The sequence below is a fragment of the Canis aureus genome, chromosome 23 (genome assembly GCF_053574225.1).
Source record: "Canis aureus isolate CA01 chromosome 23, VMU_Caureus_v.1.0, whole genome shotgun sequence".
Taxonomy (NCBI): Eukaryota; Metazoa; Chordata; class Mammalia; order Carnivora; family Canidae; genus Canis; species Canis aureus.
Window position 1 is genome coordinate 23,646,477 of NC_135633.1, and position 15,393 is coordinate 23,661,869.

General features: G+C 36.1%; 1 protein-coding gene across 1 annotated transcript; it reads right to left on the reverse strand.

Annotated features, from left to right (window-relative positions):
• Positions 1 to 13,325: 13,325 nt before the first annotated feature.
• LOC144295422 (olfactory receptor 52J3-like) lies at positions 13,326 to 14,261 on the reverse strand. Its single transcript, XM_077867816.1, has one exon. It carries the CDS (start codon positions 14,259 to 14,261, stop codon positions 13,326 to 13,328), a length of 936 nt encoding a protein of 311 aa, XP_077723942.1.
• Between the last annotated feature and the right edge of the window lie 1,132 nt (positions 14,262 to 15,393).

Here is a 15,393-nt window from a genome sequence, read left to right on the forward strand (position 1 = left end):
AAAGAGAAGATTGCAGAGGTACCAAATTCAAGAAGAATGTACAGTTTAAAAAAGGATGGTGTATTAAAAAAAAAAAAGCAGAATCTGGTTAGTTTAGACCTGCTCTGAAGCTAGGTTACCATAATTATATTTTCTTCCCAGTGGTTAAATATCAGCAGATCATTAAACTCCTTGAGCTTTTGTTAAGATTACATATCCTATTTTGCATGGTAGACTCCTTACTTTTGCTTTTTGATATTTTTATGCTGTACAATGAGTGATTAGCTATGATTTGGATCCCGAAGCACCTTTAGGTACAATGCCCAGCTCTTAATACCTCCCTAGTCCTACAGTCTTTCCAGATTTGACTCATTTTCCTTTTAGGGGAATTCAAATCAATTTGACAAAACCTTTCTTTTTTCTCCCTTTGGTCTCAGTTTCATTAATTGCTCCCTAATATTTTAAACGTTTCACATTTTGCTTTAGTCTGTCCATGCCTCAACACTGATCCCAGCTGCTCCCACAGAGATTTCCTCAGATCTAAACTTCCATACATGCTGGAAAAAAGAAATCCTTTATGAAGTAGTAGAAGTCTCTATTTCTTTTTTTCTCTCAATGCCAATTTCTTGAAAAATATCAGATAAGTAGCTGTTTCATGGTCCCATGGAATACATGTATGTGGGTATAAAAAGGAGTTTTTGGTGAGATAATTCTTATATGAAAGAAAAAAAATAATGGAAGGACATATCTCATTACCAGTGATGCTGCAACAATACTAATAAGTGGACTACAGTCACAATAGATAACTGTGAAAGCAATAAACATTGTTGTGAAAAATAATTTCCATTGACACCTCCCTGTGGTATCCGGGAGTATGTCATGGTGAAAATAGTGAAATATGTGAACATTATTGCTAATACTTATGTGCACAAGTTGCCAGAAATAATAGAAGCTGAGAGGGAAAAAGATCTTATAAGTTAGAAATATCAGCATTTCCTTAAAAATCATTCAGAATGGATAAAGAAGATGTGGTATATGTATATAATGAAATATTACTCAGCCATTAAAAGGAATGAAATTTTGCCATTTGCAACAATGTAAATGAAGCTACAGAGCATTTTGCTAAGTGAGATAAGTCAGAGAAAGACAAATACCATATGATTTCCCTCATATGTGGAATTTAAGAAACAAAACCAATGATCATAGGGGAAAAAAGAGTGAGAGAAACCAAGTTCTCTTAACTACAGAGAATTGATGGTTACCAGAGTGGAGGTAGGTGGAAGAGATGGGTTAAGTAGGTGATAGGGAGTAAGGAGAGTGCTTGCTGTGATGAGTCAACAGGTGTTGTACAGAAGTGTTGAATCACTGTATTGTACACCTGAAACTAACATTACACTGCATGTTAACTGGAATTGAAATAAAAACTTTTAAAAAACATTCAGTGATTGATAGAAAGCAAATATAAATGTTATACTTTACTTACTTGATGATAACTCCTTTATCATATTACTTTTCTTGTGTGATATTGTGACTTATAAAAAGAAATATATATTTAGTCTCCATCCCCTTTCCTGGCACTGGGCTTCTAAAACTCTTGTCATTTTCTAAGTGATAAGAGCAATGGGACCATCTTTTGTTGTAATAGTTGATCTTTTGTCCTCAGTTCTTGAAATAGCCCCAGAGCAATAAAGGTAAAAGGAGTGTCTTTTATTATTCCTATTAAGCACCTTTTAACCACACCTGAGTTTGTGTTAATAAGGAGATTTTTGGAAAGCTACTAGATAACCACAAGATGGGGCTAGTTGCCATAGTAACGAAACTTGTGATTAGTGGTTGAAACTTTCAGTCCTTCCCTGAACTTCTGGAGAAGTAGGGGGGGCTGGAGACTGACTCAATCACTGATGATTTAATCAACCACACTTCTGTTTGAAGCTTCCATAAAAATCCCTAAGGTATGAGGTCTGGGAACTTCCAGTTTGCTGAACATGTAGAGTTTATGAGAGTGTGACATGCCCAGAGAGGTTATGTAAGCTCCATACTCCTTCCCATAGCTGGCCCTATGCAAAATCTTCCATCTGGCTGTTAAGTATACCATTTACCTGAGTTCTGTAAGCCACTTTAACAAATTATTAAACTCGAGAAGGAGGTTATGGGAACCCCAGATTTTGTAGCCAAACTGGACATAAGTTCCCAGTATTCCAGTAGCCTAAGAGTCCACTACTTTTAGGTAATCTAAAGTTAGTCTCTGAGATGGAAGGCAGTCTTACAGGACTGAGCTCTTAACCTGAGAAATCTGATGCTAATTTCAGGTAGTGTCAGAATTGAATTGAATATATAGGACACCCAATTGGTGTCTGCAGAAAATTGGAGAATTACTTATATGGAATCCACTACCACCGCCACTGCAAACATGCACATCTAGTGTGAGAAGTGCTGGTGTGATTGTAGAGAGAAAAACAATGTGTATGTTTTCCTTTCACCTAGTATTCAGCAAGTAGTTAAAATAAAGGACCAGAAAGTCAGATGACCTGTCTACCTATTCTGGATCCTTTACCATTTATGGACTCTTGCTAAAGAGCCATACTTATTACTCACAGTTTACTTATAAGTTAAGGACACTAGCCTCATTTGGCTCAGTGTTAAACGAGCTCATATCGTATCAGGAATAATTCAAATGCTCGAAATATGATAGCTAATAAAAAGTCTAGTATTTTTGTCACAGCAGAAACAGGCTGTGGAATAGAGAAGAGAAGTTAAACAAAACACAGAGATATGAAAATTTTCTTATAATAGAAATGAAAACTCCACGAAAAAAGGAAATTTCTAGACTCTAAGAGCTTTCTTCCATCATCTCATATTAAGATTGGTCATTACTTCGAGTAGTCATCAAATAACACAATTGAAATAATAAAATGATAATCTAACTAGTTTACAGACTTTTTCTGCAATTAAAGTCATATGATTTTAAGTATTTAAGTATTATAAGTATTTGAAATACTTGTAATAATTACTTCCTCTTCACTGGATTTGAGTACATGGAACAAAAGTGGGAAAAATGAATGCATCTAGATTTCATTAAGTCCAATTTCTATGAAAGACAACAAGTCATGAGCTCGATTATCCTTAGCTATTAAAAAGTAATCTAACTCTCATCACATAAGGAGTTTTCTTCTTCCTATTTTTTGAATGGAAGAAGAAGAAGAAAAGGTAATAATTGGTGATCTCCGAAAGGCAAGAGGGTAAAAAGGAGATTGCAGTGTCCTTTTTATTTTGTCAAAGAAGACTGAGCTGCTGGGATCAGATACTAAATATTTTCAAAGCATATGATTCTCCTATCTTTCCTTTACTTTCTACATTCCTCAAATACCTACCACATGGCAGTTTACTTCTAAATTACCATTTTTTGTTTTCAAATAACCAGGAAACATTAGAATTAACAAGGAGCTAGTCAGTCAGAACCCAGAAATCTTGGGAACAACCTTGCTTATGCCTTTGATTGGTGGGATTCAGAAATAAAAACTATGACTTAATTGCCTACAAAAATCTTTCAACTCTAAATTATGTTAATGTAGCCCCTCATGTTTTTAAAATAATTTTAATTACAGAGAAAATATGGAAAGAGAAATTATTGAGTAAAACAAGATTTAAAACCCCTACTGTAGGGATCCCTGGGTGGCGCAGCGGTTTGGCGCCTGCCTTTGGCCCAGGGCGTGATCCTGGAGACCCGGGATCGAATCCCACATCAGGCTCCCAGTGCATGGAGCCTGCTTCTCCCTCTGCCTGTGTCTCTGCCTCTCTCTCTCTCTCTGTGACTATCATAAATAAATAAAAAAAAATTAAAATAAAAAAAAAATAAAACCCCTACTGTATCAGTTTTTACTAAAAGAAGGTGCCATCAAAACCCAGCTACCAGTTCCCAATTTGTAGGGAAAACAACTTACCTGGAAGGAGCCAAGAGTTGGCCTGGCATATGAATGAGATGGTTGCATCAATTTGTTTTCATCAAAATTTGCAGTACATATTAATAGAAGAGTGGCTTGATATTCCCATGTGCCTGGGTTGATTGCAAAGCATCACTATTCTTCTGATGCCCCTAGAGTATGATTATTCTTCTCATCCCAGTTGGCCATCCCAGTAGGCCAGGTGGTATCAAACCTAAAAAACAGTGTCAGAAAGTGCTGTGTTTTCTAGAAAAAGGAGCTTCCTCAGGATGAGAATTGGGTAATATCTGGTCTTGGATCACATTTAGAGCAAGTTAATCCTGCCATGAGGGGTTATATAATATAATTGTATTGTGCTTACAAATAGAGTTATGGCACCACCATCACCACCATCACCACTACTTTAATGAATGTCAGCCAACTCTGTTTCCCAAAAATTTATAGCAGCTTTCAGATATGAATGAAATTTGAATACATTTTTTCAGGAATTTTTTTTCAGGAAATTTTCCAATTTCCCTCTGTTAATTGACATATTAGATAATTTACCAATATCACCTCTATGTCTCCATAGCAGTTGAGATCAATTGCAATGACAGTGCTTATCTGATGGCATTCATGATCCATTCAAAATCCCCAGATAATAAGTTGCATAGAATATTATCCATAATATGTTTTCCCTTTCAGCAGTCTGGGGATATTTTAAATGTAGACTATTCTTCTAACTTCAGAGTTTCAGTAGTTCACTCCCTTGCCATAGAAAGCCAATAATTCCCTGATTGCAGTGTGAGGCGAGCAAACTGCTTTCCTCTAGCAGACTCCCAGATAACAGAATTTTAGATCATAATGATCAGAATGTGGGCATGACTCTCCTGTAGATATTTTTTCCTCTGTATATGGCTCAACTGCCTGACATATTCCAGCTTCATGTGAAAATATCACTAGTTAGTTTATGTTCAGTGCTTTTAAGACAAGAGCCACTGTCCAGCTTCAGAATCATTCTTCCAGCCTCGGTATTTGTGCAAAAATCTATTTAATTGGAGAAGAAAATACTTGCAGACAGAGCAGTTGCCATCTTTAATCTTTTCTTTTTTCCTCTCAGTTTTTTCCTCAAGAATCTGTTTATGCGTTGTTTATCTTTTCGGCTAGTCTAGCTCAGTTTCCACAGAATCATGTCTCATCAGTCCTCTATTGCTTCTTGGACAACAACTTAACCCCTGTCATTTCTCATACATGCATATGCAAATACTAAATTATTATAAAAATAATACATCCTCTCTTTTACCCAAAAATATTCAAGAGACTTTGCCCATTATATTTTATGACTAAGTTTGTCAGATAATAGTTTATATTCATTTATTCTTTTTTATAAACCACATTAATATGGATTCATGTTCATCTTTTTTATCTCTAGTGAAACCTGACCTGCAAAGAAACACATGTGCTTTTGGGCCAGGCAGTTCCACTATTTGGTATGCACTCAAGAGAAACAAATACATAAGTCCATAAGAAGATTTATGTTACAATTTTTATAGCAGCTTTTGCATACTGGCCATTATCTAACATAGCCCATAAAAAGGACAATGGATCCTGAGCATTCAATTTGATGATATCTGGTATGTGTATACTGTTGTGTAACCATCATCTAGAATAAGATTGAAAACTTCTGCTAGCCCAGAAAGCTTGCTCATGCCTCATTCCAGTCATTCTCCAATTCTGTTCTTTCCCTCCAGGAAAATATTTCCTGATTTTTAACAAAGATAAGATTTACTTTTTCTTGGATTTCTTTTACATTGAATCTTAAATTATAATTTGGATCAAATTAAGTAGAAAATGTAATGAAGAATTTAAGCAGAGGAATAGAATTGACAAAAGAAGGGAGTCATGAAACAAGAAGGGATATATATACATGCTTTGATGTTATTTCAGTTCAAATATTGAGTGGAATCTTGTAGGAGATGCATTCAGAAAAAGAAATTGGTGGTAGAGTGTGCAATTATTATGTATATGTATGTGTACATATAATGACAAGTTTTAGTCTTATTCTTTATAGAAGAGATAGCCTTTGAATGATTGTTAACAGAACAAATATAATCACATTTTATTTTTTTAATTTTTTTTAATTTAATTTAATTTAATTTAATTTAATTTAATTTAATTTATTTAATTTATTTATGATAGGCACACAGTGAGAGAGAGAGAGGCAGAGACACAGGCAGAGGGAGAAGCAGGCTCCATGCACCAGGAGCCCAACGTGGGATTCGATCCCGGGTCTCCAGGATCACGCCCTGGGCCAAAGGCAGGCACTAAACCGCTGTGCCACCCAGGGATCCCTATAATCACATTTTAATTGCATTATATTTTATTTAATTTTTTCCTAACTATATTGAAGGATAATTGGCAAATGTAATTGTATATATTTAAAGTGCACAATGTGATGATTTGATATACATATAATCATTGTGGAATGATTACCAAGATTAAGATAATTAACATATTAATTACCTCAGATAGTTAAATGTGTATGTAGTAAGATTGTTTAATTTCTACTCAGCAAATTTCAAGTATAAATACCATGTTAGTAACTAGCTACCACGTTGTCCATTAGATCCTCAGAGCTTATTTATCTCACAATTGAAAGTTTAAACCCATTGACATATATCTACCATTTTCCCCTTCCCCAGGCCTGACATCTATTCTTTGTTTCCATGAACTTTTTTTTTTTTTTTAAGATTCTAAATATAAGTGATACCATGCAATATTTATCTTTCTCTGTCTGGCTTCATTTAGCATAATGCCCTCCAAATTCATTCATGTTGTTGCAAATGTCAGGATTTCTTTTTATGGTTGTATAATATTACATTGCACATATTCTTTATCCAATCACTCATTGACAAATACTTAGATTGTTTCCATATCTTGGCTATTGTAAATAATGCTACAATAGACATAGAACTACAGATAACTCTTTGAGATACTACTTTTGGTTCCTTTGGACATATACCCAGGAGTGTGATTGCTGAATCAAAAGGTAGTTCTCTTTTTAATTTATTACAACCTTCAGATTTTTTCTTTTTTCTTTTTTTAGATTTTATTTAAATTCAAGTTAGTTAACATACCGTGTGATAGTTTGAGGTGTGGAATTTAGTGATTCATCACTTACATACAACACTTACATCACCACACAAGCCCTCCTTAATCGCCATCAGCTATTTACCTATAGTCCCACCCAAGTCCCTTCCAGCAACTCGCAATTTGTTCTCTATAGTTAAAACTTTGTGTCCTGATTTGCCTCTCTTTTTCCCCCTTGTTCATATGTTTTGTTTCTTAAATTCAGATGTAAGTGAAATCATATAGTATTTGTCTTTCTCTGAGTTATTTCACTTGGGATAATACTCTCTACCTCCATCCATATCAGTGCAAATGGCAAGATTTCATTATTTTTTATGGCTGAGTAATATTCTAGTGTGTGTGTGTGTGTGTGTGTGTGTGTGTGTGTGTGTGTACATCTTTATCCATTCATCAATCGTTGCACATTTGGGCTCTTTCCATAATTTGGCTATTGGTAATAATGCTGCTGTAAACATTGGGGTATATGCACCCCTTCAAAGCTATATTTTTGTATCCTTTGGGTAAATATCCAGTAGTGAAATTGCTGGATCATAGGGTAGTTCTGTTTTTAACTTTTTGAGTAACTTTCATCATGTTTTTCAGAGTGGCTGCACCAGTTTGTATTCCCACCAACCATGTAAGAGAGCTCCCCTTTCTCCACACCCTCATCAATACCTGTTGTTTCCTATGTTGTTAATTTTAGCCATTCTGACTAGTGTGAGGTGATATCTCATTGTAGTTTTGATTTGCATTTCCCTGATGGTAAGTGATGTTAAGCATCTACTCATATGTCTGTGGGCCATCTGGATGTCTTCTTTGGAGAAATGTCTATCCATGTCTTCTGCCCATTTCTTAGCTGGATTATTTGATTTTTGGGTGGTGAGTTTGATAAGTTTTGTATAGATTTTGGACACTAACTATCAGATATGCCATTTGCAAATATCTTCTCCCATTCCAAAAATTTCCTTTCCATTGTTTTTTTTCTTTTCAGTTTTGTTTATTGCTTTCTTCTCTATGCAGAAGTTTTTTTATCTTGATGAAGTCCCAATAGTTTCCTTTTGCTTTTGTTTCTCTTGTCTCTGGAGACATGTTTAGTAAGAAGTTGCCCTGGCCAACGTCAAAGAGATTGCTGCCTGTGTCCTTCTCTAAGATTTTGATGATTTCCTCTCTCACATTTGTCTTTTATCCATTTTTATTTTATTTTTGTGTATGGTTTAAGAAAGTGGTCCAGTTTCATTCTTCTGCATGTCACTGTCCAGTTTTCCCAACACCATTTGTTGAAGAAACTTTTTTCCATTGGATTTTCTTTCCTGCTTTGTCAAAGATTAGGTGATCATATAATTGTGGGCCTATTTCTAGGTTTCCTCTTCTGTTCCATTGATGTATGTTCCTATTTTTGTGTCAGTACCATACTGTCTTGATGACTATAGCTTTGTTACATGCCTTGAGGTCTGTAATTGTGACGCCTCCAGCTTTGCTTTGCTTTTTCAAGATTTCTTTGACTATTCGGGGTCTTTAATGAAAGGTTGTTTGAAAAGACAAACAACAATTTGGGGATTGTTTGTTCTATCTCTGAAAAATGCTGGGGGTATATTGATAAAGATTTAATTAAATGTGTAGATATTTTAACAATATTTATTCTTCTAATCCATGATCATGGAATTTTTTTTCATTTCTTTATATCATCTTCAATTTCTCTCATTAAGACTTTATAGTATTTCAGAGTACAGATTTTCTACCTAATTGGTTAGGTTCATTCCTAGGTAATTTATGGCTTTTCATGCAATTGCAAATGGGATTCATTCCTTGATTTCTATTGGTATATAGAAATGCAACAGATTTCTGTACATTGATTTTGTATACTGAGACTTGCTGAATTTGTATATCAGTTCTAGCAATTTTTTGATGGAGTCTTTTGGGTTTTCTATATAGAGTATCAAGTAATCTACAACTAGTGTAGATTCAATATTTGCAAATCAATCAACATGATGCACCACATTAATAAAAGAGAGTAAGAAACATATAGTCCCCTCAATAGATGCAAAAAAAAAAAAAAAAAAAAGCATTTGACAAAGTACAACATCCCTTCATGACAAAAAACCCTCAACAAAGTAGGGATAGAGGGAACATACCCCACCATGATAAAGGCCATATATGAAAACCCACAGTTAATATCATCCACAATGGGGAAAAACTGAGAGCTTCCCTGCTAAGGTCAGTAGCACAACAGGGATGTCCACTCTCACCAACTGTTGTTCAACATAGTTCTAGAAGTCCTAGCCTCAGCAATCAGACAACAAAAAGAAAAGGCATCTGTACTGGCAAGGAAGAATTCAAATTTTAATTAAAGGCACATTTGTTTTAAAAATAATTTTTATTTATTCACTTGAGAAGGAGAGAGACAGAGAGAGTACAAGCAGGGAGAGAGGCAGAGGGAAAAGGAGAAGTGGATTCCCGGCAGAGTAGGGAGCCTGACATTGAGCTTGATCCTAGGACCAGAGGATCATGACTTGAGCCAAAGGCAGATGCTTCACCATCTGAGCCACCCGATGCCCCTAATGGCATACTTTTTAATTATTACTTTATCATTTGTGCTATATGTTGGTTTATTTTATATAGTTATTAACTTACGACATTCTTGAAGAATTTTTACTTTACTCTGTAAATTTTACTTTTAGATTGTTTTCTGTGTTATCAAAGTTTAAGATTGCCTTATGCCAGTGTTCTCTTCTAAGCTGCCACTCCCAAAAAATGCTAGGATTTTTCATCCCTCCACTGGTAAGATTTTATAGTATATGTGTAGCTGAATTTATTAAGTATAAGACTGTATCGTATTTTCAGGACTTTTCTACTGAGTCATTTTTTTGTCTTGAATGCAAATGAAAATAAATTGGATGGAACTGGAAGGTAGTATGTGAGCCAAATAAGTCAATCAGAGAAAGATAATTATCACATGGTTTTACACATATGTGAAATATAAGAAATAGCACAGTTGCTCATAGGGAAAGGGAGGGAAAATTGAATGGGAAGTCATCAGAGAGGGAGAAAAACCATGAGAGACTCTTAACTCTGGGAAACAAACTAAGGGATGCTGGAGGGGAGGTGGGGTGAGGGGGTAACAACTGGATGATGGGCATTAAGGAGGGCATGTGATGCGATGAACACTTGGTGTTATATGGAATATAAATTATTGAACTCTACATCTGAAACTAATAATGTACTATATGTTGACTAATTGAATTTAAACAAACAAACAAAAAAAAGAAAATAAATTTGGAGTGGAGATGAGAAATCTATTCCACAGTCAGGCCAATACATGTCTTTATAGTAAGAGCTTCAGTTTTTCTTGAAGAGTTTTTTTTTTTTTTTTAACTACATTTAGGTAGAGGTGAAATTTCCAAAACTACCAGAAAGGAGGTGTAAATGCTTCTAATACATGAGAATATTTTGAGGGAGGTTGTACTATACTGAAGTATTAAGCTTAAAAATTGAAATACATCACGTACTAATGTAAAGAATCACCACACATTATGTGTACCTTATCTTGATATATTATTGTACATTCCTTCTTCTTAAATTATTATAATTCATTTTGCTTAAAGTGAAATCTAAAAAACAACGAGGTGATATTCATTATGTTCTCTTACAAACACATTGAAAAATACATTACAGCCTTTGTCAAAGCATTCGGGAGGAACTGGGGACAATTAAAACTTTAAAGTCTCAAAAAAAAAAAAAAAAACTTTAAAGTCTCTAAGAAAATGGGCAGTTTGGGTAGCCTAGGTGGCTCAGCGATTTAGTGTCGCCTTCAGCCCAGGGGCTGATCCTGGAGACCTGGGATTGAGTCCCACGTCAGGCTCCCTGCATGGAGCCTACTTCTTCCTTTGCCTGTGTCTCTGCCTCTCTCTCTCTCTTTCTCTCTCTATCTCTTTCTCTGTGTATTCTCATGAATAAATAAATAAATCTTGGAAACTAGCCTTTTATCTGATAGGTCATTTGCAAATATCTTCTCCCATTCTGTCGGTTGTCTTTTAGTTTTGTTGACTTTCTTTTGCTGTGCAGAAGCTTCTTATCTTGAAGAAGTCCCAATAATCCATTTTTGCTTTTGTTTCTCTTGCCTTCATGGATGTATCTTGCAAGAAGTGGCTGTAGCCAAGTTCAAAAAGGGTGTTGCCCGTGTTCTTCTCTAGGATTTTGATGGAATCTTATCTCATATTTAGATCTTTCATCCATTTTGAGTTTATCTTCGTGTATGGTGTAAGAGAAATTTCACAGAGGAAGACATAGACATGGCCAACAAGCACATGAGAAAATGCTCCACATCACTGGCCATCAGGGAAATACAAATCAAAACCACAATGAGATACCACCTCACACCAGTGAGAATGGGGAAAATTAACAAGGCAGGAAACCGCAAATGTTGGAGAGGATGTGGAGAAAGGGGAACCCTCTTACACTGTTGGTGGGAATGTGAACTGGTGCAGCCACTCTGGAAAACTGTGTGGAGGTTCCTCAAAGAGTTGAAAATAGACCTGCCCTACGACCCAGCAATTGCACTTCTGGGGATTTACCCCAAAGATACAGATGCAGGGAAACTCCGGGACACCTGCACCCCGATGTTTCTAGCAGCAATGTCCACAATAGCCAAACTGTGGAAGGAGTCTCGGTGTCTATCGAAAGATGAATGGATAAAGAAGCTGTGGTCTATGTATACAATGGAATATTACTCAGCCATTAGAAACGGCAAATACCCACCATTTGTTTCGACATGGAGGGACCTGGAGGGTATTATGCTGAGTGAAATATGTCAATTGGAAAAGGACAAACATTTGGGGAATATAAAAATTAGTGAAAGGGAATAAAGGGAAAGGAGAGAAAATGAGTGAAAATATCAGTGAGGGTGACAAAAAATGAGAGACACCTAACTCTGGGAAATGAACAAGGGGTAGTGGAAGGGGAGGTGGGCGGGGGTTGGGGTGACTGGTGATGGGCACTGGCACTGAGGGGGCAATTGGCGGGATGAGTACTGGGTGTTATTCTGTATGTTGGCAAATTGAACACCAATAAAAAATAAAATTATTATTGTTAAAAAAAATTTTTTAAATGAATAAATAAATAAAATCTTAAAAATAAAAGAAAATGGCAGTGAAAGGCTCCACATGCTTATGTATATCACCGTATTATTAGATAACTGATTCCCACTTTTTAATTTTAGGTAGGAGATAAACTACATGAACCATGCAGTGATGGTCACATTGTATCTGGTTTCTAGCCACTTGGAGCCTGACCATTATTGTTCACTAAAGTAGGAGACCAAACAAAACATGAGACAGCCCCATGGCAATTAGTTCAAGATATTCAATATATCTACTTATATTATTACCAGAGGAGCAAAGAAGGAAAATGAACTGATTCCTGCTTACCAATCTTCATTGGAAAAGAAAGGGTTGGCTTACACTAAAAACTGCCAAAAAATTCCAACAAATCACTAATCAAAGCAGACTCTAAAAAATTATTTCCCAGGTTCTTATCTACCATGGTATGACATTCACTTCTATTAGAAACCCATTATGTTCACAACAGAATGGTGTTGGTAAACAAGATGAAGGCTCATGTGGAGGCTGTACAGATAACTGCCAAAACTTAAAATAACTCCAACAGATGGGATGATTTTGGATTTGAATATATAACATCAGTTTTCCTTTATTAAGAATAAAAATTGCACTCTCAAGGCTCTTTATTTAATTATAATTTACCTGTGAGTGGGCTGACATTTAATACTTAGATCATCTTTGGGGGAGAGTTGGGGGAAGGGTTGATTGTTTTTTAAAACTTTGAGCTATTTCCCTAAGATTATCTTCATTAGGTAAAATGGGGAAATTAGGAAATTTGAAAATAAATTTGAAAAAAAGATTTGACTATATATTCTGGAAAAGGATATTATAGTACTGTTATATACTCCAAAATTTATCTGGATGTTTACAATAGATAATTGGAATAAGCTTAGACTTACCAGTAGATGCTTTATGCAGAATTCTGTTATGTTATACGAACACCAAGGTTAATTAGAGAAACTTGCAAACATTAAATTATAGGGACCCGCCTGCCAGTCTCCTGATGTCTCTTTTCCTCAAGAATAATGAGCTACCACAGTCAGAGGCTGCAGCCTTTCAACAAAACTAATGAGAACTTAAAAACGGATTTAAAAAATAATATCAAGTATTAATATGGAGGTGGGGTTAATATTGTCCCTGGATGCAGCTCTTTATCCCTAAAGATCAAGGAGTATAGTGTTCCTTACTTGCCAGTAAATACTCGGATCACACACTCTCTGATTTGCTTAGTCCTTACTCCATAGATGATAGGATTGAGAGCTGGTGGAAGGACCACATAGATATTGGCAACAAGAATGTGGATATAAGGGGATATTTTTCGGCCAAATCGGTGAGTAAGGAAGGAGAAGAGAGAGGGTGTATAGAAAACAAACATGACTGCAGCATGAGAGGTACAAGTGCTCAGTGTCTTGTGACGGGCCTCTTGTGATTTGAGGCGGAATACGGCACACAGAATGTAGCCATAGGAGATTCCAACCAGTACCAGGACAAGAACGAGGAAAGAAGCAACAAAGAGACCATAGATAGCATTGATTTGAATGCTGGCACAAGCCAACTTGGCAATGCCCATGTGCTCACAGTAGGTGTGGGCAATAATGTGGGCATTGCAGAAGGGTAGACGGTAGATTAGATAGATCATGGGCAATGTGAGCACAACTGTACTCAGGACAACACCCACTCCAATTCCTGACAGCACTCGGACTGTCAGGATGGTTGTGTAGTGGAGGGGGACGCAGATAGCAACATAGCGGTCAAAGGCCATAGCCAGCAGAACAGCAGACTCCATTCCTGTGAAGGTGTGTATCAGAAACATCTGGGCCACGCAAGCTCCAAAGCCAATTTCATGAGCATTAAACCAAAAGATACCCAACATTCGTGGTACTGAGGTTGTGGAGAGGGCCAGGTCTATGGCTGATAGAATGACAAGGAAGAAGAACATTGGATCCCGGAGGGTTCTTTCTGTCCATATGACTATCAAGATTGTGACATTGCCTATGAGAGCAATAAAGTAAATACAACAGAAGGGCAATGAAATCCAGGCATGGGCAGTTGCAAGCCCTGGAATGCCTAAAAGAAAAAATGTGGGTGGATGAAACATGGTTGTATTTTGATGGGTCATTCTGGATTTGGCTGGAATAGGAGGAGATATGTATGGTCTGTTCCTAGAAGAAGAAGAAGAAGAAGAAAAGCACAAGAAAACTCTCAAATTGTTAGTTTTTGTTTTCTTGCAGTGCAAGAGAAGGCAGTGATATTGTTTTTTACCCATTTTCTTAAACTGAATTTACCAAAAGGAAGATCCCTAATACTGGACACAATTAAATTCAAGGGATGTATCATTTATGATGATTACTAGCATAGTCAATGCTTAAAGATAATATGACATCTTATGCAGTTCTGAAGCAAAATATTTTATATTCTGGTACTTTATTTCATGAGTAAAGAATGGTATCTGGCTTAATACAAAATGTAATGACTTCCCAGATTGAGGATGTTGAGGACAAACAACAAATAAAAGCAAAGACAAAAATGTGTAGATACACACTTTATGTAAGTGGCCACACTTACATAAACAGATAAAAAAAGCTATACATATATAATGATACCTTACATGTCAAATGCCTTCAGTATGTTTTATTTAATACTACTTTTGACATGCATTCAAATATATAAAGTCACCATCCAAACCAACAGGTATTTCTCACTAAAGCATCCAGTAAACATTTGTAGATAAACACCATTAAACAAAGCTTAAATGGAGACAAGCACAGGCATTCGACAAGAACAACTTAGACCCCAGACATTTCTTACTAGAACAATGTGAATCCCTTTGTTGCTTAGATCATAGTAAATAAAGCATGAGGTAACAAAGATAACTTGAGCATAAGGCAACAAAGGTTTTGCCCTATTCTATACAAGGGGAACATCCAAGAGAAATAAGAGTCAGGTAAGTTGAAATAAAGGTGTTTGAGGGAAGAACTGATCATGGACATACCTCTCCCAGGTCAGGAATAATTAATACAGTTTTAACTTTACCCTGAGCAAATATCCAGGGGATTTTTACCCTATCTCTGATAATACATGCTTAACAGAGAAAATCAGATGAAACCAGGAAAGAGGTGGATATTTGGGGGAAGCAGTAAGGCTTGGGGGTGGGGGGAAATAAAAGAGGGAAGAAACATGGGAGGCTAGATGGAAAATAGGAAAGAGTAAATGCAAGAAAGAGTAATAAAAATTTCAGTCCTTCTTTAAAT